We start from the raw sequence: 27,880 nt of genomic DNA, 5'->3' as shown, positions 1-27,880 counted from the left end.
TTCAAGGGTGAAATGGGGAACCAGAGGCAATATTTTACTATATCTAGCACAGTTCATTTGGAAAGTAAGTTTTCTAGAATGGTATTTCATACACAGCCAGGTGTTTTTGACATTTTAATGAGGTGTAAGTGTAAAAATAAGTAAATTTACTTGGATTTAATGATCTTAGATTTGTGTTATTATCTGATACCTGCAAAAAAATATTTGAAATTGTAGTCATGTGGTTCATTTTATTGGAGTCAAGGATAGATTTCTCAGTACATATGTATAAAAAACCCATTATCTTAGCTATTCTCGTTTACATTTTTGCTACATCAGTTTGCCATTTAGAATATATTACTACTACAAGGCACTTGGAAATTGAGAACTCTGCTGCTATTTCTTTAGCACTTTTGCTTCAGATCATCAGTTTGCCATTTAGAATTTTAGGTCACCTGAGTCACTCAGGTGACCAATGCAATTGGTCTTTGTCCATCGTCATGCATCGTCCATCATGTGATATGCATTGTGCATTGTTCGTTATAAAAAAACCCCTAAATGCATGGTTATGATGCTCATGAGGCCCTCTACCAAATTTTGAAATTCATAACCCCTGGGTCAGGGTTTTAGATCCTAGGGGGAGGCAAAATGGCTACATACTATAAATGTGTTCAATCTTAAAAAAAAATCATCTTCTCTACTCCCATATATATTTGAGGAAAATTAAATGCTGGTTAGGCCATATAAAATTAATGTTTAAATTCTCATCCTGATTTGCAAAAAAAAAAAGAAAAAAGACATTTATATCCTTATGATAAAAAACCTGACTTGAATCCACATGTTTAGGCAGCCATTAAAATGTTTCGGAATTCTTTGTATACAAAGCGCGATTTTTTTTCCCGATAATTTTTCCACACAATTTTTTTTTTTCAAAATGAAATAAAATGAATGGTGGCGGCCCATTTTCAGAGGGGCGGGCGGGGATAAGAATCTAAAACTTAATTTATGGGGCCTTATGATGTACATGAAAGCCTCTACTTAAGCCCTAAGGTGGGGCTAATATAGCTATAAAGTGAAAATGTATTAGTTTTTAAAAAATCCTCTTCTCTACTCCCATACATGTTCGTAATACATAGTATAATTTGGCCCATAAAGTCAAATAATATTTGGTCTGTATTTATTTGTCCTTCAGTATGCAAACTCAGTCTTGGCCATCTATTCTGAAATTAACATTCATCAACTACGAGGTCAAGGTCATCATAATAGTCAAGGTTAAACGTGTTCTTATAAGTTTTATTGTCAGGAGAAATGGATAGATTTATAGGCATAGATTCTCTGATACTCCAAGATGTGCTGGCAATGTAAATAAGATATCTGCAAGTGTCATTCATTATGCCTAAAGTGTTTATAATGCAGCAAGTTGTATAATGCAGCAAGTTGTATGTTTCTGAGAAAATACTTGAAATTGACTCCATTAATTTGTCTAGACAGCAGCTTGAAAGAAAAATGTGAAAACCCGTGCAATATTTCACACAAGTTCTTGTCCTTTAACATTTTGTTTTGTAGGTCTGAAGACTACACTGATTCTCCAGTAAGTAGACACAAATTTGGAAGTGCCTTGCTTGTCTAAAATTTGCTGTAGAACATTTGTTTCCTTATGATTAAAGAAATGTGTTTGTTTATGAATATTAAAAATATATTGATCTTGTACACATAGCTTGATATCTCTTGATAATAGTATTGATTTATCAATATTTACTAATGTGTATTTCTTTAAAAAGAGACCAGAAGAGAAGAATTACTGCAATCTTGGTTCAATTTTCATATATTTTTTTTTATATAAAAAGACAAGGAAGCATAAACAGTTTTGATGTGGTATTTACTTAATTTTATTTATTAGGAAAAAATTGTTATCGCCATAACATTCACCAAAGACATTTGATCCATTTAAACAGAGAGCTCAAATGGGTTCAAGGTTCAACTTGACAATAATCTCAAAATCTGTGAAGTTGGAATAATGTATAATCTCAAAATCTGTTAAGGTGGAATAACACACCTGGAAAAAGTCACTCAAATTAACAGTAAATTGTTTGAATATGAAAGCTAATTAAGCTATAACGATAAAGTAAAATGTCCATATGTCAAATGAAAAAAAAAATTGGCAGTTTGAGGATAAAAAAATGAATATCTATAAAATTCAGCTGAGTAAGTAACAACAAAAGACCATACAGGATTCGAACTCAGGATGAACGGATCACAAGCCTGACACCTTATCCACTCGGCTATGGAGTAAGTTATGTGTCGATAAAACACAATGTACGTCCTTTTGATCAGAGGTCAGCCATTTTGTGATGGTGTGTTATTCCACCTTAATCATTCTGTCCATGTGTTAAAACTGTTTTATCCTTGACCTTTGCAGCTGACAAGGACAAATTTAGTATACAGTAGCAGTTTGCAATGATTCGATTGTATTATACATTGTAGTAGTGAAATTTTTATGACTTTATTTTTACAGGAAGCACCAGATGTGATTCAGATTACGAAATCAGGGAAGACAAACACAGGTAAAGGATACATTGTGTGTTATAAAGTTTCTCTTTGCCCTTTCTTTTTGTGTATTACTAAAGATTTTGTAATCATGCACATTATATCGATTGTAAATGATCTTTAACTGTTGATACTGAATAATTCCATGTCTTCAAGCTGCCGCCTATATGATATGTTTGTTTGAACTCTCACAGCTGAAGAAAAAGTAGAGCTGTCAGACTCAAGATTTTTTTTAATAACGATCTGAGCATCTTTCATTTCAGCAATTTGAAGATCTAACTATAAATTAATTATGCCCCTGCCATGAAATGGATGGGGTATAAAGTGCTGTTCTGTCATTCCGTCCTTTTGTCTTTCCATCAGTATTCACTTTCCAATCATTATCTTAACAACCGTTGCACACATCAAGTTGGAATTTTGTTCCGTTTTGATGATTTTGCCTGTTATGCCTGTTGAACTTTGAAAAAAAATGAGAAATTCTCAGCTTTTGAAGGAACTAATGCATATATAAAGCTGATATTTCATATTTAGATTATTTACTAGGAAATACAGGTTGTGTTTGAATTTTGTTCTAGTCCAATGACTTTTTTTTTGGCCCCAGCCATAAAATGGTCATTCACTTTTCAATCATTATCTCAACAACAGTTGCTCACATTCAACTCATATTCGATACAGTAAAATACAGTTATATCGAACACACTTATAATGAATCGACACTTACAGCGAAGTGATTTTCTTTCCCTTAAACTTTATTACATGTTGTAAACTTGACAGATAAATAAACAAATTGTGCTTATAACGAAGTAAAATCACCCGTCCCTGGCACTTTGTTGTAAGTGCGTTTTACTGTATATGGATGTGTCATAGGAAAATGCAGGTGGAATTTGAATTTGGTTTCACTTTTTGACAGAGTTAATACCCTTAAACTTACTGGTAATTTTCAGGGATATATAACTTCTGAAATCAAGCAAATGTTTACATTTTAAATTTCGGCTGCCTGCAGTAGCATTTGTGGCATTACAACACATTTAGTTTTTAATTAAAGTAATTTTAATTAATTTTTTAAGATAATTTTTTAAGTTAATTTTTTTTTTTCTTGGGCAGCTTTAAAAAAAGATATTAATGCATACCTAAACAACCTAATGTATAAATATAAAGTTGGCAGAGGGCAAACAAAATATTCTGAATGATAGTAATGTATGTTTCATTGAGGAAAACTTGAAGAGAAACGTGTGAGTGGGAGGGAGTCATTACTTTGTTTTTCATAATTTTTAGAACCTGGCAAACCCTCATCTATGTCTTATAAAGAAAGCCATCCATCTTCATTATCCCCATCAGCTGAGTTAGAATCCTCAGATCACAACACACGCAAAACTCTCACACCAGCATCAATAGTGTCAGGAAACTGCATTCAAAGTGAAGGGAGTGAGAAAGGGTCAAATGTCACAAGGTCAGGAAATGAGATCAAGAATACAAAGGTCAATGACAAGGAGGGAAGTGAGGTCATGGATATAAGGGAGGAGATGGATGATATTTTAGAGGATGATGAAGCGAAGAACAATGGTGAAGAAGATGATGATGATGACAATGTCCTGGTGACAAACAACTTGATTCAGCAACTAGAGAGGCTGGTAAGGGTTGACTCTGTTGTGAATTATCTCTGACTTAAAAATGTATGTTTATGTTAATGTTAATAAATAATGTTAAAGCTGTATCTGACCTTAACCATAAACTTCTATTTAGCCAGACTTATAATGGTAAATTATGTAATGTCATTGATAGACATGTTCACTGATTGCTGGTATGTGTGTTAGTAAATTCTTAGGGTGAATGAATGGTATTGTTATTTTCAACATAACTTACATGTATTATTCAGTAAAGAAATATCATAATTTTTGAACTTTAAAATGTGAATATTTTACTATATCTTTATAAAAAGCTCTTCTTCTAAAGAAGATAAATATTGTTCAAAAATGGCCGTGACCATCCAGCCTTCTTAATATTAATTAGGCTGTCTAATTAGAAATCTCAACAGTTGTTGTTTGCTGTAGAATCTGAGTGATGGGGGAGTATCTGCTGCCAAAAATTCACCACACCTGAAGAAGATCAGACAGGTGAGATATATACGAGAGAGAGAGAGAGAGAGAGAGAATAGAGAAAGAGAACATGCAGTGGGAGACAACTCCTGCAGCACTCACAGGTTTAATAGAGATGCCTATGTAATGGAAAGTGACAAATAACATCATTTGTGAATGGCATCTTTCCAAAACTCTGCCAGCAACTTATCTTTTGACGACTGCAAGATATTTTCCTCTCTGTTTATTTTTACCTTACATAATGTACAAAACCCAATTGCCACATGTCTTCATGATTTTATGTTCCATACCGACAAAATTTGGTCGAATATTTTACCCCCCAAAAAACACATTTGCTGGAATGCATGATAAAATCTTGTGAACACGATAGTCATTTATGAACATTATTTCTTTTTGACTGGAGATGCTTTTCAGGGCTAACCCTGGTACATTAGTTTTGGAATATTGATAGTTTGAACAGATGATTTATTGGTGGTGTTAGTCTGTGTAAGAACATGGCTAGTTCACATATTGAGGATTGGAGGATCAACCTGGCATAAATCTTTTTGTGCATGCACATACGCCTGGCAAGAGTTTGCAGGTTTCACACACTTAATGGTTGCACCGGCAGGTAAGACATGCATCTCTTATTTCGCAAGGCAAAAAAAATTTAGGTTCTTAGATCCTGAGCAATCAGTTGTTTCTTTTGTTTTTTTTTTATCGGAGATTATTTTCAGTTGATATTACATTTCAAATTTCACGGTAGGTTCATAATTGATAACACTTATTTTAATTTTGAGATGAATTTCTTGCTTTGGGCCTTTTTTTTTGGGGGGGGGGTGGTGTTGGAGGGTTTGTATATTGTATATTATCTGGTCAGTTCAAAGAAGAGTTTTGCATACCAAAGTAAATATTACGATTTGGACAAACCACAAGATGAAAGATGAAATGCTAACGCTCTTTCCTTTCTTTTGTGAATCCCCCCAAAGAGCATGTGTTCATCTTTAAGAACTGTTTGCTATATATCTGCCCCTGTGGTATACACTTCTCATAACATATGTCAATGTCATCCTCAATCTAAACCTGTACAGGGGGAATTTAATGCTGCCAGATGTCTGCAGGTACAGGTATAGGGAGGGGGAACTCCAATAGAAAGAGTTTGTCTACTGCAGGGCAGGGCGGAGGTCCAACATAAGGCGTCACCCCCCTCAGGGAAGGTCTCGGTACGATTCCTTTGTGTAGATCAGGTGGAGTTTATTTCTTGTGAACTGTCAAAAAAAAAAATACGGGGAGATGTTGTGTTTGCAGGAAGGAAGTGTGTTGTTTGTTAGGGGTTTTTTTTACCCTTAAGACTGTTTTATTAAGGAAATATGTCTGTGCTTCTGATAAGATCTTCCTTTATCAGATTTTGACATTTCACAGTGTGCGTTGCAGGTTGGACCTATCTTATACCCTCACTCTGTCAAAATTTACTGATTTTATTTCCTGTCTCATTAAGTAAGTATTTATGGAAAGTAGAATTAAGCTATTGGTGTAAGTATTCTTTTAAATTTAGAGTCATAGTTTTTGGACATTATAATTAGTGTAATGTAAGCAATTATGAGAGTGCAAATGAATTGTACTTACGGTATATCAGGGGAGAGACAAATGGATGCTGCATTCTTTATAAATTCACTTTAGGAGGAATCTAAATTTGGTTTTTAAAAAGTTAACCTTTTGTATTATGGAAAAATTAAATATAGAAAAGTTCAATCAAACCGTTCTAAACTCAAAATTTACCTTATCAAAAAAACATCTGTATCTTTGTGTAAAAGCCAAAAATCCTATTTTCATACAATTGTCTTTTACATGAAACGTGCATTTCTCAGCATTGTTAAGTGATTTATGGCAGCTTGTTCGACAAATAAACTGACTTTCTCCTTGATTTAGTGCTAATGATCGGCAGAGAGAAGAGAGGGAGTTCTTAAGCAAGCCCTCAAGTAGTTTCTTGAGCTGTAATGTTTTAGCTTTATTTAGGGTGTTGCTTTTTAATTTCAATTCATTAATTACTTCTCCTGGCTGTTTTTCTTTGATTAATCACAATTCTTTTGTGCTCATTTATTTTTTTTGATGCAGAGGGTGTTCCTCCCTCGAACTCAGTCTATGCCTTCTATTTGTGTAGTACATTTTAAGGGAGTTAACTCCGGCTGTACACTCTTTCTTGTGATATATATACATTTTTGACAGGGAAATACTATTTTGTGAAAGGTAAGATTTTTAGTAAAGAAAAACTATTTTAAGTTGGTGTGACCTATTTCTTTTTATTTTGTCAACACTGGATTTTTAACACCTGAAAAGAACTTGGAAAAAGCATCATTGTTTTATTATTATTGGCATTAATGTAATGTGGTCGGACAGGTTTTTAGAGAAAAGATGTGTACTGAATGTAATGTGACAAACGAGAGAGAGAGAGAGAGAGAGAGAGAGAGAGAGAGAGAGAGAGAGGTGTTGGGCATTGTATAACTGTGAAGTTGGGGAGGTTGGCTGTATATTTTCAATTAAAAAGAAAATGAGGCAAGTTGATTGATTTTGGTATATTGGTCATGCAGTTCAACTGGTGACTTTTGTGTTGATTGTTGACTTCCTGACAGTATCCTGCTGAGCTGGCTGTCAAAGACAGGCCTGTGGTTTTATAAAGAGCCCAGACAGGGGCCCTGGTCATCCAATACAATGACAGAGATGGCTTATCTCTGCAGAAAATGGATTCAGATGATCCGTATCAAGGTCTTGCCATTTTAAATTGCCAATCACAATGGGGAGGAAGGGAGATTTGGTAATAGCAGTTGAGTTGTTTACTTCAGAGGATCAGGTGATTTCATTGTGATTAGTCGGTATAGACGTAACGGATTAAAAACACAAGACGGAAAAACAATTCTGTACTTAGTAGCTATTTTTACCTATATATACTGGAAAAATATAGTACCAATACCCTGGATCAAGATTTGAGCTAAAGAGGACCAAAGATTAAGGTACATGGACAAAGAATTTGATGTAAAAATGATTGTTGCTTGATTTTATTCTGTACAGCACATTGCCTTTATAAAGTTAAAAAATATATATGTAAATTGGCAGTATACCCTGTTGATTTTTAAATCTTAGCTAACAGCTGGGTATTTTAAGTTTATTCCAACTGTATTCAAACGAAGTGTCAAATTGGATCTGCATGTGTCTATACAGTAAAATACAAGCATTTGAAAATGATACCGTGCAAAAATAAACATTTCTACACGGGCCATCAAAAAGATTTTCATAATTATAGGTACGGTAAGTAAAGATCTGAAGAAATGTGCTCAAGTTATTGTTCTTGATTATAGTCTTGACTTAACTGTTTCAAAATTCTGTTATTCATGATGACTTCATGTATATCGGTACTTGCTGTCATATGTCTTCTATCAAGAGGTTCACTTCATCACTTGCTCAGGGATTGGGTGTGTGTTATTAGAGGACGTCTAGCACTTGTATGTGTATACTTTGAGGTGCATGGCTCTTCAGAGCACACACAATCCATAAGATCAATCTGTTAGAAGCTGATGAGTGTATAACTCATCAGCTGTTACATCTATTTGGATAAATATGAGTGATAAATAGTGTGAAGCAATTCTCTTTAGCAGTTATCAAAGATTGAAAAGGGGTGTCTATGGAGCTGGTTCCCAATATGATTTAATTATATATTTGGGTGGGGGAGGGGAGTAATTTACTAGAATATACCAGAACATTTTTAGGTCACCTGAGTCACTCTCAAATTTTCAAAAATTTTCTCTACTCCCAAAGATGTGGGGGGAAAATTATATGCATGATTATGATGTCCATGAACCCCTTTACAAAAGTTGTGAAATTCATGACTCCTTGGTCAGGGGTTCAAGCTCTAAAGCAGGGCCATTATGACCATAAAGTAAAAATGTATCAAATCTTTAAAAATCTACTTCCCTACTTCCATACATGTTTGTGAAAAACTTATTGCATCGCTATGATGTCCGTGATGTCCTCAACCTAAATTACCAAATTCATTGCCATGATGTCCATGAATTCCTCTAAATTTGAAACATTCAAATTAATGGAAGAGCCACTAACAGCCACAAGCGTGAACCATCTCAGCATGGGACATTGCATTTTACAGCGTCAACATTTGATAAAACTTAGAATTTTAATCTTTGAGTACGGTACCCTGTCTGTGTTATGGTGCTATATCTGCAGTAGCTTTCCAAACACTTTACAGGAATGTAAATATTATACATATACCGGGTATACATATATCCTTGTTAAAGTTACTATCAGTGGCCACGGAAGATTGTTTGCAATTGTTTCATTAACAATTTTCATGGAGTATGTTATTAAATTAAATGTATTTAAACAGATCAGCCACTGCCATTATTTTTGATAAAGTATTAAATTAAAGAATAAGTCCTCCCCCGCTAAGTGTATCTTTTAATGCTGTGTGTTTGGAGGGGGCTCTTCTCTGTTGACTTTTCGGGACATTGTATATTTGTTACTGGGGTGGAGGCTTTCCTCTGTCTGTTGACAAAGAAGGAAATGCCCCTGGTAATGTACAGCTTATTTTACCTGTGGCACTGCATTGAAATCAATATGTGTTTAATGGTGTATTGGACTGCATTCTAATTTTCTGATCTTGCACTGCTGACAGAAGACATTTAGGAAATGACTTAATTTGTGTATTGCCTTTTTCACAACTTGAAAAATCTGCCTTGGCAATTATTTTGATGCATACAGGTCAAAAGGTCAAGTTCAAGGTCAAATTTAGTACTCACAAGCAGTTATAATAAAATATAGATCTTGCTGTCTTCTTATCAATGGTACATTCTTGTGTGTTTAGACATTTGAAATGAATTAATATTATTTGTTATTGTGTGAAAACTTTAGTTTTTTTTTATGTCAGTTTCATTCACAAAATTGACCAATCAATCTTCATAGTGTACAACTCTATTAGAATATGTGAATATTTAGTGGTACTTGCAGATATTGGTTTATCATGGAGTCATTATAGCTGTAATCATCTGAGGAGGTGATTTTGTGTTAGATATGAAATAGGGGTAGAGATAACAGGACAGCCAATCCTTGGTTTGGAAGGTTTAAACTTTGATATGATTGGACCTTGCTTTAAGTTCTTTAGTAAAATTTTGAGGGCTCTTTTCCTGTAAATCAGGACAATTACTGCCTAGCAATTCAAAATCACTGGTTTGAAATCTATCTGGTAGTTTATTATAGAAAATGCGGTAACCAAGATTTGTTTCTAAAAGTCTTGTACAAAGACCACTTTAAAAGGACTTATTTAGTTTAAAACTTATTAAACAAATCAGTCAAAATTTTTTGCAAGTCACATGTTTCAATTAAAAAGTATAATCTGTAGATTCCTGATTTTACGCTAGTACTTAATTCTGTGATTCAACGGTTTTCAATTAAATCGCGAGAACATGAAATCTTGAATGCTGAAACTTTATCATATTCTCATGTAGTTTACATATGTCCAGAAATTAAAAGCAATATTTCAAAATTTGCTAGACAGGCTTCTCTCAATTTTACGGGGATATTTATTCCTCGCGTTTAATTAGAAATTTACAGTAATGAGTATATACCTTGTGAGATGGACCAATGGCATTAAATTTGGGAATTGATTTTCTTAATAACAGAGTTTTTGAATGAAAGGAGGGATCTATATGGGGTAGGGGGAGGTCTTATTGAGCCTTTGTCACAGGTATTAATGGAGTCAGTGACTCGGACAGTCAGTGGAAATCAGAGGAAGAGGGGGAGACTTTGGGTACTGTGAGTGGATGCATTTAAATGTTGCTGACTAGGATTTACAAGAACATGAACAAATCTGTCATCACTGTCAATTCAGTGACTGATCCGAACAATGTGATGTAATCCTGCAAATGTGTATGACAATTAAGATACAGGCAATATCATTGCATGTTGCCAAGCTATAATGCCACCTAAGATTTTGAATTATCGTATTGTTTAATAAATGATATGATTTAACTGTACTGAATGTGGATCAATTGAGTTAAAACTGAGTATATTATAGATGTTGACGCCCAGCATGTAATATTATTATATAATCAAATCAGCAGCCTTGTCATTGGCAATTATATTGAAAATACAATTAACACATAGACAAAAGGTGCTCTTAACTCTGATGTGTTGAAAAACAGTTTAGCATTTAAATTCAGCCTTAAAAGCATGAAATATTGAGATAGTGGGGAATTAGGTGGTTTTGGTTAGAGGTTAGAAAAACATGGCTACGAGGAAGCGATACCTATTTCGTTGCTCTGGAAAGTTGAAGTACCTGGAAAATCAGCTGACACAGGTAAATGCTGTTCTAACATCTGATGGTCATAAGGTTCATGTGGATTTTGCAGACTTTGTTTGGTATTTAAACTTCAGGGGCCTATTTTTTTTTGTAATTTTTTTGGGGGGTGTTTGCATATGCATGAAGATCTTAAGTTATTTGTTCTATATACAGATATGCATTGGTTTTTTTGTGTGCATATACAATCCATACAGCTTTGTCTTATATATGCAGATATGTATTGGATTTAAGAATTGTTTGGTTGCAAAACCAGTGTTTGATCTAAAGATGCCGTACTTTAAAACAATTACTGACAATCTGAATTCATCATCATATAATGCTGATCTTAAAAATATCGTAAATTTACTTTCATCATTTATTTGCAAGGATGAACGTGTAGAAATATAATGTACCGCATTAAAACCATGCTATTGGTTATATAATTTTGAAAAACATGTTTTTGTCTACATAGGTTGTATACTTATAGTAAATCTATATATATATTTGAGTAAATGGTTTCTAGTGTTTGTTTTGCATCTCATTTTGTTTCAAATTTAGTATTTTCTATTTCAACAAAAACATAGTGCTTCAAACAAGCCTTGTTTACACAAAGAGTTGTGAGCTCTGTATCCTGTCAATGAAACTTAACAATTGGCATTCAAAATTGTGGTTGCTATTTCAATACATTTATTAAGCATTTTAACCATTGAAAATGTAAAAATTAATCTTAAAACATTGATACATTGTTGAATTTTAATCAATAAAAAATATTTGAAAAAATAAATCCTGGAAATTCCTGGAACAATTCAGGTCCCAGGACTCCTGGGAATTCCTGGGAATTCTTAGCTTATCATTCCTGGGATAAAACTTTGAAAATGAAGACCCATTTTACTAGAACAGTCTTAGGAAATCCCAGGAATTCATGTCCCAAAAAAATCCTAGGATATCTGAGGAAAAATCCTGGGATATCCTAGGATTAAATCTTAGGAATTTCTCAGGATTTCCTAGGATATCTCATGATAATTCTGCACAGGTAAGCCTCTTGATTTTGAGTTTCCAAAAAACAAAAACAAATCCTATTAATATAGCTGTAAGTTGATATAATAAGCATAGACTTGGAGATGGTTTTAAATTTGTTAGATTTCTTTTAGAGTTACTTAAAAGGTCAGGGGGAATGGTTAAAGTTGTAGTGTACTATAGTAACAGCCAATGTGGAAGTGTTTGCATTGAGGAAAACATTTGCAAATTTTATGACACATGCCTCACAAAATTTATCACAATAAAAGCAGTGTTGAATAGCAGCCTTGAAATGCACCTTTTGTTGCAAGATTTTAATTTTTACTTTTCTTCCTCAAATCTAAACCCAAAAGCCAACACTTCTTTAATTGAAAACTTTTCCGTTACACTCTTAAAAATATCCAGGTCTACTCTTACTGAAAAAGAATAATAAACATTTCAGGTAACCCAATTTAATAGCATTTTATTTCAAATAATTTTGAAAAAAAATTTCCTTTAATAGGGGAACCTTGCCAAGCGTCGAGAACAAATGAAGTTTCTTCGAATGCCTGATCTAAACGAGATGCAGGAGTCGGGACAACCAGTGATGAACGGAGAGGGGGAACCAGACAACCCAGTGATGCCCAGCATCTCACAGTCCATGCTGCATGACCTTGGGGTTGATCAAGACAGGGAGCATGAGGACAGGTGAGTGGGGGCGAAAATGCAGGGGTGGTGGTGGTGAAGACAGGAAAAGGATGATGGGGGCTCTTGTGAAAAGGGGGGAGGGGGGGACCACTTTAAATGTTGAAATTAGATGACGGGCTTTATCAGTGCTTAACTTGAATGCTACTGTTCGTTTATTAAGCCAGCATGCTATCCCCAGCTCTATCCACCAAATATGGAAATGTGAAATAATCTTATTTTTCTGGAAGTTGAATTGAGACTTGTCTTTTTCATAATGAAAACTGCAAGACATACATGACTTTATGATGAGTCATTGGTGCATGAGGTCTTGTAATCAAGGATTGGTTAGTTGTAAAATTTTGTCATAAACAGAAAACCTTTGAATTTAGCTTGCATCATATCCATTTGTTTGGGATGAAGATTTGGGTGTAGTAGACTTTATCAGAATTGTCTTCTTTTTGTTTAATGTCTTGCCTTTCAAACATCCATTGGTATTGAATTACCCCATGTAAACAAACACTGAAAACGTCTACATTCTAAAAAGTGAAAGGTGTCAGATCTCTACATAGAATATAATCCTAAAGGAAAAATAATGTTCTTTACAATGCATGCATTTCCTTAAAGCTTGGTTGTGTTAAGTAACTCAAGTTCATATCTGAGCCATAGATTGTTAACAGCGTCAAGATCTTCTTTCCTGGAGATAAAGTGTCTTTAGATACCAGGGCCTCCACCCACAAAGAACTGAAGATTACACAACATGCACTAACTAAATCTGCATTGATTGGTTTAGCTCTCTTCTTGCCCTACATTCTTCTCTCTCTCTCTCTCTCTCTCAATTAAATTTTTTTTCCATATGTAATTTTCAAATATCCCTGATTTTTGGGTGTCTTAGAAAGCGATTGTTATCGATTTCTGATATCTGATTATGTACACAATTTAGCATAATAAGAAGGAGTACAGGTGTTATCAGGTATTTTTTTTACCTTGAAATATGCTGGTGGGGTCTACGCTATCGGAATGATTGAATATTGAACCTTCTGTGCATACGTAGACATACTAGTGGTAGATAACAGAACATGCTTACAGGACTACTTCCTTCTCTGGAGCTATAGTTCACTGACACGCATATGTGTAAAATCATAGAAACGGTCGCTCGGGTAAACTTTTTGAAGGTTGAAACACAACAGAGTTCCGGAGGTGCTGAGACAATCCGTGAAATGGAAGAATGATCGGTCTACCGGAAATGGAGGAATTTCGTAAAATTGTGGACGAGATTTATCAAGAGCTGAGGGTCTTTGATGGAGAGAATACAAGGTTTAGTGTTATTATCAGGGGGAGGAGGAATAGGGGCTCGAGGGGGGGGGGGGGTGTTCCTATCGTAAAAACTCTGTTTTTTTAACGAATTTTGTTTATAGTCTAAAGTATGATGCAAAATAGGGGAGGGGTATATAGTACATGCACTGTAGGTCATCATGATAAGACTTCAAAAAAGGATCAAGAGTTTATAAATTGTAATAAATCATATTTTGTAAAAATGTTTATATTTGTGAAAGAGGGATATCATGTTTTATGTCCATAATTTTCAAGGTGCAAGGGTATGCTAAAAAAATTGACTAAAATAACTAAATGCAATTTGTACTTGTATATAACATGTATAAGGTGCAAGGGTATGCTAAAAAAAATTGACTAAAATAACTAAATGCAATTTGTACTTGTATATAACATGTATAAGAATGTCAATGCCACCATACCTAGGAAAGTACTTTTCTCATAGCAAAGATTAAAAGAGTGTTAATGATGATCCAGTTTTGTCCTACGATGTATATGTGTTTGTATTGACCTTCAACACGCTCCTACTGATAACCTCACTACAGCTGACTGGTTGACATTGTTTAAATGTTGGAGAATTCTGCTCTTGTTGTCACCTTTTTGCACAGAGAATGTCTCTGCATATTATCAGTTCACAGTTTTAACTCCAAAGGACAGCAACCTGCGATACTATCTACTAGTTACCTGTACATTCTGACTAGAAAATGTATTTTCTCAAAGCATACCAGTATATAATTAGCCAGATAGGATTGGTTGTGTATTATGTTTGTATGAGGTGCACTTTAAACCTAGCCTAGGACACATAGGGTGATTTCACCATGCATCGGACACCTTTGGATTTTTCCCTTTGTTCACGCATCAAATATCGTCCAAATATAAATAAAACTTGTTTTAAAAGTTACAGGTTTTCCCCTTGCTTAATTATTGGAGAAAAAATTGTGAAATTATTAAAAATGTAGAAAATAAAGCAAATTAATGAAGTGTTGAACTATTTCACCATGGATCGGACAATATTTACCAAGCATCGGACAGCTATAGCAGTGCAGTAGAGATTAAAAATAACAACATTTTCTGGTTTTAATGCAAAAATACAAATGTTCGGAAATATTAATTTATTCATGCTATTCATATTTCTTTTAATGTAAATCCTCAAATCTACATATAGGAATTTAGACTAGTGCTTTTGTTTAAAGGAATATTTATCATAAGTGGTTCTTTATCGTGCCAGCTCCTACAGGAACTTTGGACTAAAAAGGGTGTGTCCGTAAAACTCTATTTTTATGTGGTTTGAAGAAAATGTTTGTTTCAATTATTTTTTAAATTTTTATTTTACTTCACATTTAAAGTATATCACAAGGAATGGGCACATAATCTCCATATTATTAGAAGAAATCATGCAAGTGAAAACTGTCCAATGCATGGTTAATTTATGTCCGATCCATGGTGAAATGAACATATGGTGCAATAATGACCTTGACATTAATTGTTCAAATTTCTTGGACTTATTTTAATCAAATTTTGTTTCAAAACTTACTTCTTTCTAATTATTTTACGCAGAGAGTGCATTTTCACTAATTCACAATCAAACGCACAGCATTCAAATAATGCTTTAGTGTAAAATCTTCGTAACTAAATTTTCAATAATGGCGTATTTGATGTCATTTTACGATGTCTATATTGCTATTTTTTTGACAATGTGACTGTCAAATTCTTAATAATGATAAAGTTCGTTTGTTCTAATTCAGGAATATACGAAACAACACATGAGTGCATGCACATTTATTTGTATATTTATAAACAAAGTTGTCCGATCCAAGGTATGTGTCCGATGCATGGTTAAATCACCCTATATTAGTTTATATTTAATATGAAATTGGGGTCATGTCAAGAAAATTTAGAACAGATTTTAAAATTACACCCTTAATGTGTGTAACGTTCAAACATTTTTAGATTTTTATTTTAAATTGTATAAAGTGGTTTTTAAAATAATATATGATAATAAACTTTAAATGACACTTGTTTTAATTCACTTATAAATCATAATCATGATTATATAGAAGTGTGAGCAGAAAACTTTCACAAAATATTCAAATGAAATATTGATAAATCTCCCTTCTTCATTCACTGCATGTTATTAAATGCATTACTTATATTGAGTAATTTTAATGCAATTGCTAGCATGCTCATAACGAGTTTTCACCTCTCTAACGACCCCGGGTGCTGCGTGACAAATGACAATGTAATGGTAAATCTCTGCAACAGTCTTGGGAAGAGGATTAGGTCCTTTGTAGAAAAAAAGAAAAGATGGGGCTTTGTGTTTGATAACCTTGTCCCTGCTAAGTGAAAAATTACTTTCTTTTGATAATGTCTGGATCGAGGTGCTCGGTGCATTTATACATGTATACATGTTCTCCGGGTGAACTTTCTTGAGCATAGACATATAGAATCATGGCGGATTCTTTGTATCGTGTTGTTCAAATGTTGTTTGGGAAATATATCAGGTACAGTTTTATCCTTTTAATGTTATAGATCTATTATCATTTATGTATTATTGCTTGAATTTATGTTTTTGAATAGATTTGATAAATCTATGATTGTGCAAAATAGCTATGTGTTCGCTGATAGAGTCATATTAAGCCCTATTTACACGATGTGATTTTTCAGATCTGACTTGCCACATCTTACAAATCAGACCTTGTAAATAGGAAAATCATAAGACAGATATGAAGTCAGATGGAGTCAGATGGAATAGAGACATGCTCTATTCTGTCTGGCAAGTCAGATGGTTTTGACCAATCATTAACAAGGTCAGAAAGGTTGATCTAAATACAGAACAATTAAAACGTGGACTTTTCCCGAACTTTTGCAACTATTTAATTTAGATTAATTTCAGGATTAATTTGGTGTATTTTTGAGTTGGAAGTGTTAAACATAAATAAAGACTGATACATCCTTCATAACCGAGTTCAACCTCACCAGAAAGAAGAAAAATAATTATGTAAAATTTGCAACAGAAAAATATCTATGGATAATACTATTGTACTAAATTTTTATATTTGTGAAATATTAATAGATAGTAGGTTATAGCCATCTTTTGATGTTATATTGTAAACAACAAAAAATTTGGAGGGAAATATTAATGAACTACATGTCTGACAAATCATAATGTGTAAATGCAACACTGCAATCAGATGTGAAATCATATATGAAGTCAGATCTGTAAAATCATATCGTGTAAATAGGGCTTTAGTTTGCTTCTCCGCACTCACTGTTCACTCAACGATCAAGTGGGAAAGTAGAACGTTTCAGGGACTGTACTGACCATTAACAGAGATATAGACCCTTTAGCCTTAAAACTGTATTTGTTTTATGTTCTTTACTTGATCTACTGTAATTTCTATGGAAGATATACATAGTTACAAAGAAATGCTACAAGTACCATAAAGATACAATTTACAGGTTATACAATTTGGCAATTATGGCCAAGTAACGGCTGTTGCAATATACAGGTAACAGGAAGAGAAAGTTGATCAATTTAACTTAACACAGGTGTTATATTTCATTTAATATGTATACTGTGCTTTGTGCCATTTTTGGTGCATTTACCCAAATTAAGATGGCATCATGCATGTAGATGTAATTCACAACCGAATTATTGGTTCTTTTATGTTCATGTCTCCTTAAGCTGGGTAAGGGATTTTTGCAAGGGTCTTTAAAGTGCAGAGCTGTATAGAAAATAGAAAAATACAATATGATGCTTTGAATGGTTACCTTTGGTATTTTAAGAGTTGAAGCCCAGACTTTGACTTTTGATAACAGAAACAAGCATGCTTGACTTAAAATATATGTCTATCTATATTTCCTTTATGGTATATAATACTTGTCTAGATCAGTTGTTTTCAAGCAAGCTTGATGCTTGTGATATTAATAATGGTTTCTGTTTTGTTGAGGACATTCACATCATAAGAAAATTTGATCTGCCTTATTTTCATTTTCAACATTTAATTAAAAGACTGGAATGCTACCTAGGTAATAATTTAGGCCCATTGGTCTTTTACTGATAAATACTTATCAATATTCTTTGTCTTTTGTAGTCCTGACCAGCTATCAGAACAGGAAATTGAAGTGAGTCTACAGAATTGATAAGTTTGAATATATACATGTAAACAGAACTTACAGACTACCTATATTAAGTCTAATCTTTAATCACAACTGTCCTTTGATCCATAGTAAACAAAGACAGATTTAAGATCTTAAAACCTAGACTCAGCAATATTGTTATCTCAACAGTATACACATTTTTCTGGTGAAAAGATATCATTTAATAATACGTTATCTTTGTTTGAAGAACAAGTTCACCAGCCTCTCTTTGGCGTTTAAGACGGACAAGATAACCTTGGAGAAGCGGCTCGAGATCCAGGAGAGGTCGCGGGACATCGCGGAGGAGAATGTGGCCAAGGAAATCAAAGGACTGAGAGAGGCTCTAGAGGTCTGTCTGATCAGTGTGAGAACAACTGAGAACTGACGTCTCAAGTGTAGTCATGACTAGCACTTTAATTTATCTCTCCTCATTCATTGTGCACATGTAGGGATATATTGTATTAGCAAAGACATGTAGAAGTACCCTCTGCTGCCTCTCTCATTGTGGACAATATATATGGAAATAACACTCAGACTCCTTCATGGTTATCAACTTTTGATCTCTGTCAAACTTTTATGTAATTAAGAAAGCAGGACTGAGATAAAAAATGAGCATACATGTATTAGTTTTTTTCCCCAGAGTACAGAGTGTATAGATATGCAGCTTGTTAATTACCATCTTCTTCCAATTTCATTGTGAACCCTAGAGAACTAACATTTGTTAATGGTTTATATTCTTAAGTTAATGCTGCAAGTCAGAGAAAAAACATTTGGCTAAGTTTTCTATACAACTTTGTTCAGAACCAGACTTAATTTACATTATTGAGATTTAGAGTGTAGTCACTTGTCAATCATGTAACAATCTAAATTCAGTGGCACCGAATTGTGCAAAGCAGACACCTTGACACAGTGAAATATGACTGGATAAGATAAACATATACTAGAAATTTCCAATCCAATCTCATTTCTTTGATCTTCTTCATTGATATCACCTTATCACAAAAGCCATGTGATATGTAAATTTGGTAGTAACAGTTACAAATTTCTGATCACAAAGTTACTATTTAGTCAGTATCCACTATGGATTTAAATGCTATAGCTATTTGTATCTTTCTAGAGTAGAAAATCACACTGTCTCTTGGTTTTTCAGATGTTAGGGTTTAGGGACTTTCTATGAGCTGGAATTTGTGATTTGCTGATTTTAGTCTGTTTCCTAGAAAGTCATACCAGTAATCAATAGTCCAGGTTTATTGTAATAAAAGTCACATAAAACTAGAGTCGTAATTATTGTAGATTTTTAAAAATGCATCATGATATTTCAATGATTTGATCAAAGAAATTTATTAATCTAAATCTTAATATAATGCACATTTTTAGACAAAATGTAATTATAGATTTAGTTTTATACTTTAAAATAGTAGCTGTCAGACTGACATGTCTCCGTAACTTTATGTTGTTGTAAGTGGCCATCCAGACTTACATGCTAATTTGATTGAATTTTGAGAGTTTAACGAAGCATATATCAGTGATGTAGTTTTGGACTTGTTTCAGCAACTGAACCAGATCTGCGTGGACACACAGGTGCGAGAGCTGCTGCTGAAGATTCAGCGACATATTACAGTACTGGAGCAAGCCAGTGCCCGGGTGTCGTCACGGGCCGAGGTGTTCGGGGCCGTACAGCAGGTTGGTGGGGTTGTGTTATTGGGAGTGTACTGTAAGAGCAGAAATCTCACGGAGATAACATTTAGTTGATTTGTGATCTCAAATAGTTTTACTCAGCATGACATAGCTAATAAGTAAAGAAAAAAATTGCATTGGATTGATATCGATATTATGAGAAATAAAGGCACAAAGTGATGATGAAATCTCAACAGAAATATAGGATCTTTCGATAGCAATAATTTATAACAGTTACACATAAACTCTGGCCCCTTGAAATTTTTTATTAAATAAATGACCTGGAAATTGTAAAAATCGGCCTCTTCTATGGGAATTACCTGCATGACAGTTGAAAGCATTTTGTAGCAGCAGTTGCTTGATTTATAAAGTGCTACTAGAAACTGTAATGGAAATAGATTTTGAGGGGAATCAAGTAGTGACTATGAATGTGTGTCTGTATATTCAGGAGAAGAGGATGAGTAAAGCCATAGAGATAATGCTGACCCATGTAGACAACCTGAGGATGTCCCACGACAGACAGACCGCAGAGCTGGAGGAAGCCAGGTAAATCAACTCCCAGTATTTCAACTTTATGTAAACCTGGTCCAGTGAAAACTAATGATAAACATTTTAGATTAATTTATTAATGCAAAATTAACTTCCTTGTCCAAGAGACTTAATTTTAACTGACATCAAAATATGATTTGATTTATTTACATGTACTATTAATGGAGTTAGAAATTCTATTTAAGATGTTGGACTTATTTCTCATATTTAACAAGTTAACTGTTTCATGTAATTGTTCACTCTATGCTTATATTTTCTACCAAAATTTAATATTGTTATTTCGTAAAAGAGCTTTAGTATAAGGAGGCCGATTTGGTTTTGCGGAAAAACTGCAATAGCAAAAAATAGTCAGAAAAGCACAATGGCAATGCTCCCCTATCGCTCAACGGAAAAATCGTTTAAAAAACAAAAATGTTCTTTAAAAATCTAAATATTTTCATCTATATTTTTAGCTCACCTGAGCTGAAAGCTCAAGTGAGCTTTTTTGATCACATTTTGTCTATCGTCTGTCTGTCCGTAAACTTTTCATATTTTCAACATCTTCTCAAGAACTACTGGGCCAATTTCAACCAAACTTTGCACAAATCATCCTTAGGCAAAGGGGATTCAAAGGTGTGAAAATTAAGGGTCACACCCTTTTTCAAGGGGAGATAATTAAAAATTATTGAAAAATTTTGAGAAATTTTCAAAAATCTTTTTCTCAGGAACCATAAAGCCAGGAAAGTTGAAACTTGTGTGGAAGCATCCTCAGGTAGTGTAGATTTAAAGTTGTGAAAATCATGACCTCTGGGGGTAGGATGGGGCCACAATGGGGGCTCGAAGTTTTACATAGGAATATATAGAGTAAATCTTTAAAAATCTTCTTCTCAGACACTAATCAGCCAAGAAAGCTGAAACTTGTGTGGAAGCATCCTCAGGTAGTTGTGAAAATCATGACCCCCGGGGGTAGGGTGGGGCCACAATGGGGGGTCGAAGTTTTACATAGGAATATATAGAGTAAATCTTTAAAAATCTTCTTTTTAGAAACTAATCAGCTAGAAAAGCTGAAACTTGTGTGGAAGCATCCTCAGGTAGTGTAGATTCAAAGTTGTGAAAATCATGATCCCTGGGGGGAAGGGTGGGGTGTTCAATTTTATAAATGACATCGAATGAAAACTTCATAAGAATATCAATCCACTGTATTATACTAAAATGTGCAAAAACATGTGCAATGAAAACTAAAGTCAGCCTCCTTAAATGTCTGTGCAAATTCTTTTCAGAGTGATTCATTGAATATTTTATTTTTTTATAGAAAATTAATTCAAGATAACAGACCTTTTGGAGGGAGCTCAGAAATGGGTATGTTAATGAGAAATTGATTAACAGGTATTGTTAATTCATACATTCCTTGTAAAAATTACCATTTTGTCACTGTTTCATGTAAGAATCTTGCAATAATGTCAAAAATTTATTGATTATAAAATTCACAACATCAAGATTACCCATGGGAGTGGAAATAATGTCTAAGGCATTCAGCAATTGAGTTAAAATTTCTAATTCTTAAAAAAGTAATATCAGTATTAATAATGTTATTCTGTACATTAATTATTGTTAACATTTTTCTTCTACAGGAGAATTTGTGGGACTTTCGAGAAGATCAGCATCTGTGTGCCAAAGCAATGCCTTTCTACCAAAAGTAAACACAAAACAATCAAATCAGATCTTATATTCTCATAACAATATAAAGCTCTGAAAAAATATGATAATTTTAATTTTGTAATCCATATAAACTTGATAACTTTTGTATGATAGATATAGTTTTTAGCAGAAATTTTATACTAGTAAAACAGGAACAGTTTAAAATTCATGTAAAGTCTTGTTAAAACTGTTTACTGTGGTCTCTGTTATGCTTTGCATTTTCTCCTTGTGTTTTAGTTTTTATTATTGTGCAAAGTTGCTTATTGCTATACACTCAGTGTTTAGTTTGCATGCAGATTTTGTAATTTACTCTCATGTGATTTGTATTTGCAATACACATTTACTGATAGATTTTAGTTGATTATTTCTTAGATTTTAACGGGGACTTGTTATCCAATGGATGGATTTTTTACTGGGGGGGGGGGGGGGGGGGGACCTATGTTAAAGTGATTTGTAGTGGGTTTTAAATAGATCCCATTTGAGTGCAATGCAAAAAAAATTGCAGAAACAACTTTTCACCAATTTTTATTGAAGCTTTCTCCAGCTTGGACTTTTTCCAACAGCTTTTTCTGATGACATGGGCCCTAAATGGTCATCTTCTTGCTAATTCTGAATAAATATTAGGGGTGATTAATTTTCTCTCTTTTACTTACAAAGCCAGCAGCTTTTGCTTTTAAAACCGTTTATCAGCACCTGATTATTAACTTAGAATTGGGCTTATTCTTTAAGTTTACTTGAAAATTCAGATATATAATCAGTACATAAGCACTAAGAGTTGTGTGGGTTCTTGTCACAGGGCGCCCGGCGACGGGTCAGTGATGTGTCCTTGACCCGCAGTGGGCTTCCCCACTCTATGTCCATGGTAAGTGACCTTTGAACTTTTCTGAGTGATACCTCTTGAGATTTTGACCTTTGCACCCCAATGTATGCATTGGAAAATGCCTTCAGATATATATCTAACCTACATCTAATTTTATGCATTTATGCCATATATATTATTTTAATCCATCCTTCATAATAGAGTCTGATATTTAAAAAATTATATATCTTTATAGCTGCTATCATTCCTGAAATAACTTGAAAAGAAAAAAATGTATATTTTTAAAAATTTCAATTCATCTAACATTGCACACAGTCTTTGATAAAGCCTGGAATGTGCTGTATGAATGCATGCGTTTATTCTCGCCTCAGGACAACATATCTGAATCCATGCATGTCACACCACCATTACGACGAGAACTGTCGGTAACAGAGGAGGTGAGAATAGAGAGAGGGGAGATGATGATAAATCAAACTAGCATACAAAAGGGGGGATAAATAATAACAAATACTGTATACAGGGTCATTTTCGCCCAGTGATAAATTCACCCTTTTACACTTGCAAATGGGTTTGCCCCTTCTTGAATTCGCCAATGTGCTTTTTTGTTTAAAGAAATATTATTTGCGACAATGGATTTCGCCCAGTCTTAAATTCACCTGCTGACAGCGAGAGCAAATGGGCGAAAATAAAATGGGGGCCAATATTTTCCTGTATACAGAAAAGGAATAAATCAGACTAGCATACAAATAGGGGAGTTAATGCTAACAAAACACTAGCAAGTTACAGTGTATACTTGCAAATTTTTTTGTGATCTAGTTTCACAGTTTATTTCGTTTTCAAAATTTGCATGTGTATTAGCATGAATCTCAATGAATTTTTTCATTAGTAATGCCTTTTTAACGCATGCCATAAATATATTGCGCAAAACCAGTGCATATATATCTAATGACTGCATGTTGAAAAAATATCTTGTGTCTTTCTTCTTCATGTTCAGTGTTTCTAAATCTGTGTATACATGTACATATGATGGGTAATATTTCATTTGGGTGCTCTCTGTTGTTTAGGACCCCCGCTCCAAGTTTCAGCAACTAGCCACCGCCGCGGCTCTCAAGAACACCACGACGGCAGCGTTTCGGCGGGCCTCCCTCAACAAACAGACCAGCACCTCGTCCCTGCTGGGTGGCAGCCTCCGAATGTCCCAGGAAAGCAACCAGTCTGACACGTAAGGCAACACTCCTCCCACAGCAATGAGGCTTAATGAACAAGCTTTTGTCTGTAGTTTTGCAGGTTTTTTTTTGGCAAAGTTGTTTATATGAAATTGCTGGTCTTTTTACTTTACACCTACAGCACAATGTATTAAACAAGCCTAGAAGTTGCTCTGATCTTTCTGAAAGGGATTTGTTGCTAGTTTTTTCCTAGAAACATAATAAAAGATAACCTATGAACACTTTCAGGATAACTGGGGTACTGCTCTTTTGAAAGGCAATTAGATATAGATGGCATATAGGTTTTGGTTGGTAGGTGATTGAATGATTTTTATAAAACAAGTGTTATTATGTCATATTTAACCAGATTATGTTTTTTTGCCCTGCTAAAGAGCAATATAAGGGTGATCATGGTAGGGTATATTTTTGTCTTGTGACAAAGGGGTCCACACTCTCTATGTATAGTATTGATGCAAGGCATTGCTATGGACATAGAATTAAGTTATCATTTGGACACTTATAGTACCAGTACTTGTATTTTTATGTATTACATATAATAGTATATGAAACATACCATTAGTTTGGTGCATATTATGTTGTTTACATTGTTTTCTAGTAAGTCCACTGGAACTAACTCCAAACAACATTCAGTGGAAGAAGAGGCTTTCCAGAAAGGGTAGGTAGTAGATGCCATCAGATTTGATGCCAAAACATCAAGGTGTAGAAAATTACATGTTAAATAATTACATTTGAAGCTTTCAACTTTTGATGCATAAAGAAATCATTTGTAATTATACCCTTCCAATGGTATGATGAAATAATCATGCATACATTTCGTATAATATAAAGGGGAATAACTTCTATATATACCATATAAATTTTTGCACTGACATTTGTGTAACTGACCTCAAAATTATTAATACTGTGAAACTTCTTATAATGACCTGTCTTCTGTAACTGTAGGTTTGAGCAGGGTTACAAGGCCCAGATCACGGGACAGCTGAAGCAGCTCAGAGACCAGCAGAACTCCATCACTGACACGCTGGAGGAGCTACGTGACAAGTGTGACGAGGAGGAAGAGGACAACGCACAGGAAGTGTCAGTATCAAAGCATGATGGGAAAAACTGTGCTGTCTTTATGTCAGGAAGTTCACACAATGACTATAGGATCTTCATCCTACTTGTACATCTTGTCGTTATTGATATTAATTTATGAATATTTCCCATCATCTCATCATTATGTTCAGTGAAATGCTGGCAAGATTAACCTTTGTTACTTTGTTTGTAAGATTTTGTAGTAATTTCATATTTGGTTCTTCTCTCTAAAAAATGATAAGAAATAAACCCCCAACGAACTTTACTTTGTTTAGTGTGTAAAGAAGTGATAACCTTCTCTGTATGAATGCATTATTAAGCATTGTTTCCTTAATGGATGTATTTAATATGTGCATTAATCATTGTATTCCATTGACAGGTCTCTGCGTGAGGCGGTGCTGTCCAAGCTGTGGGAGCATGTCCCGGAGTGGGAGACGGCCAGTAACAAGCTGCGTCTGGCCACCGTCCTCTTCTTCCTGTTCATGGCCGCCCTCAGTATCATCCTGTCCTTCTTCCCCGTGACCTACGCGGCCGTCCAGGTCTACCCCGAATATCAACACGTCACCACCCCACCCGTCTGACCGGGGCTATTTATAGTGACCCATGTATCCAGAATATGACTGTGTTGCCACTAAACCCATCTGACCGAGGCTATTTATAGTAACAGCAATAATGGCCACCAGTTATAACAAGCAATAATGTATTTTTACTCTTTTACTTTGTCAAATTATTTTTTATTTTTTTTTCCTATTATTCTAAAGAAGATAGTTGGATATTTCAAATGTAATAAGAAGATATATATATTTTTTTAAAGCCAGATTGATTCATTTGCACTAAATTCTTAAAATGATTTACAGTACTATGTACAATGGTAGAACCATTTTAATAAGACCTTGGACTTTTGATAGGACATAACTATTTCTTGCATCAAAGCAATTAAAAAATGATGCTAGTTTTGATTGAAATATGTATAGATTGCGTAATCTTAGCTCAAAAACCAGACAAACCTTGTTGATTTCAAAGAGCCGTAACTGAGTGGCCAGCAATGAAATAAACAGGCCTGCATCACAATGCTGTTTGAACAAACTATGCCTACCAAAGTCCAAGCTCTTGTTAAAATGGTTCTGTGTGATCAGTTGTTTGGCCCCAAATAGATGTATATTTAGTGCCACCTTCCATTTTTCCTTTTTTTCCAGTGCTGTTCTAGTGTTCTTATTTGGAATTTTAATTTTCGTTTTTACTGAATCAAGTGTTTTGCCTGAAGTCAGTGTGAATATATGCATAATATATCAGTGCATTTACCAGCCATTTGTAAAACACTAAACTGTCATTCTGGTGCTTCATAGTTTTACAAGCAGGAATCATAGTTATAAAACAGCATGGGTACATTTTTTTTCATTCCAATTTTAATCACTTTATTCAACAGATTGAAGTTTTCTCTACCAAACCTGCTTTGAGCATGCACATACTCCTGTTGATTTGATGAGTGTAATGTATTATCATTATCTAAAATACATAAAAAAACATTTCATACAGTGTGTTAACCTTAGTTGATAAATTTGTTCAGTTTAAGAAAATATACTAGGTTTTGCAAACTATATCCATCATAGATGAATTCCAGGTGTTGTACAATTATGTCATTTTATCAATAAGTGATGCAATACATGTATATTATATTTGAAGAAAGCATTGTTATTTTAACTTGCATATTCTATATTTTAACATTATTCATATAGGTTTATTTTTGGAATTGAACCATCTCATGACATGAGAGGAAATATCCTGTATATATTTATCTATTGTTCTTTTACCTGTATTCCAGCATTTATGGCAGGTTGCTATGATTTTTATGTATACCCTGTGTGTCCCTATGACTAGGTCCCCATGTCCCCGGGGCTGGCATTATTCTATGTGTATGTTACTATGTAATGGTCACCTGTTGGTTGTATATATAGAGTATATTACCTGTGTTATTTGTTGTTTAAGGAAATCTGAGTTTCTGGCTGTGATTTTTTTTGTTCATCCATCAAATTGTTAAATAAAATCGACCTTCAAAATGAAAATTGATCCGTGTTTAATGTTGTTTTGAATATCAAGCTGTTACCTGTTAATTTGAAAAGGAAATTGTTTTCTTTTTATATCCTTTCCTTTATTGATATTCAATTTTAGAATTAGCTATATGATATGCATGTTACATTTATCTTTTTACCTGGTACTTCTAGTCAAAATCTGTTTTTAGAAGAAGAAAAAAAATTAAAGCCTACCTAGCAGTCACAGGCACTTAATCGTTTAGAACATTTATTCGATAGTTTTATGTTTTATTCTCTACCAACTGACTAAATTCTCTTCTATTTCATAGGCAAACAGATTGTAATTTATTGTTCATTAGAAACTGACTGGACTGAATTGTACACTATCCAGTTCTAATCAGTTTATCAACCGGTCAAAACATTCAGCTTCCTAAGAAAAACCCAAGACTGCACGAAATAATCATGATGATGTCAGACTTACAATTCCCATATAAGACATCTGGCTGTTTCCTTTATCTAACTGCTGGTCTGTAGCTCCCGGTCTGAAAGAATTCGGATGGACGACCTGGGTCGACCCATAGGAATTTTTCAGACCAGGAGCTACAGACCTACAGCTGTCTTTTATCTTAAGTACTGATGTACTTTAACAATAATTCGTTTAGTTTTACTTATTCTAAACATGATTAATTCAATGGATTTTTCAAGGAAGATGTAAATATTTCAACCATAAA

The 27,880-nt window shown here is 34.1% G+C and overlaps 1 protein-coding gene across 6 annotated transcripts in view; it reads left to right on the top strand.

The window, feature by feature from the left end:
* LOC128183361 (uncharacterized) overlaps positions 1–27,186 on the top strand; it is a 58,627-nt gene extending 31,441 nt beyond the window's left edge. For 2 of the 6 annotated variants that reach the window (XM_052852341.1, XM_052852340.1), the window contains exons 22-38: positions 1,546–1,570; positions 2,495–2,543; positions 3,802–4,157; positions 4,578–4,640; positions 12,464–12,648; positions 18,051–18,081; positions 18,305–18,460; positions 19,648–19,779; positions 20,222–20,319; positions 21,614–21,660; positions 21,933–21,997; positions 22,796–22,861; positions 23,191–23,256; positions 23,884–24,041; positions 24,641–24,700; positions 24,988–25,122; positions 25,499–27,186. In XM_052852341.1, coding sequence (XP_052708301.1) covers positions 1,546–1,570; positions 2,495–2,543; positions 3,802–4,157; positions 4,578–4,640; positions 12,464–12,648; positions 18,051–18,081; positions 18,305–18,460; positions 19,648–19,779; positions 20,222–20,319; positions 21,614–21,660; positions 21,933–21,997; positions 22,796–22,861; positions 23,191–23,256; positions 23,884–24,041; positions 24,641–24,700; positions 24,988–25,122; positions 25,499–25,700 — 1,894 coding nt within the window. In that variant the 3' untranslated portion in view covers positions 25,701–27,186. The remainder of the gene's footprint in view (positions 1–1,545; positions 1,571–2,494; positions 2,544–3,801; positions 4,158–4,577; positions 4,641–12,463; positions 12,649–18,050; positions 18,082–18,304; positions 18,461–19,647; positions 19,780–20,221; positions 20,320–21,613; positions 21,661–21,932; positions 21,998–22,795; positions 22,862–23,190; positions 23,257–23,883; positions 24,042–24,640; positions 24,701–24,987; positions 25,123–25,498) is intronic. The other 4 variants (XM_052852342.1, XM_052852344.1, XM_052852343.1 and 1 more) reach the window with 4 other exon arrangements.
* The last annotated feature ends 694 nt before the right edge of the window (positions 27,187–27,880 follow it).

This window comes from Crassostrea angulata, chromosome 5, assembly GCF_025612915.1.
Source record: "Crassostrea angulata isolate pt1a10 chromosome 5, ASM2561291v2, whole genome shotgun sequence".
Classification (NCBI taxonomy): Eukaryota; Metazoa; Mollusca; class Bivalvia; order Ostreida; family Ostreidae; genus Magallana; species Magallana angulata.
This window is presented reverse-complemented; position numbering and strand designations above follow the sequence as displayed.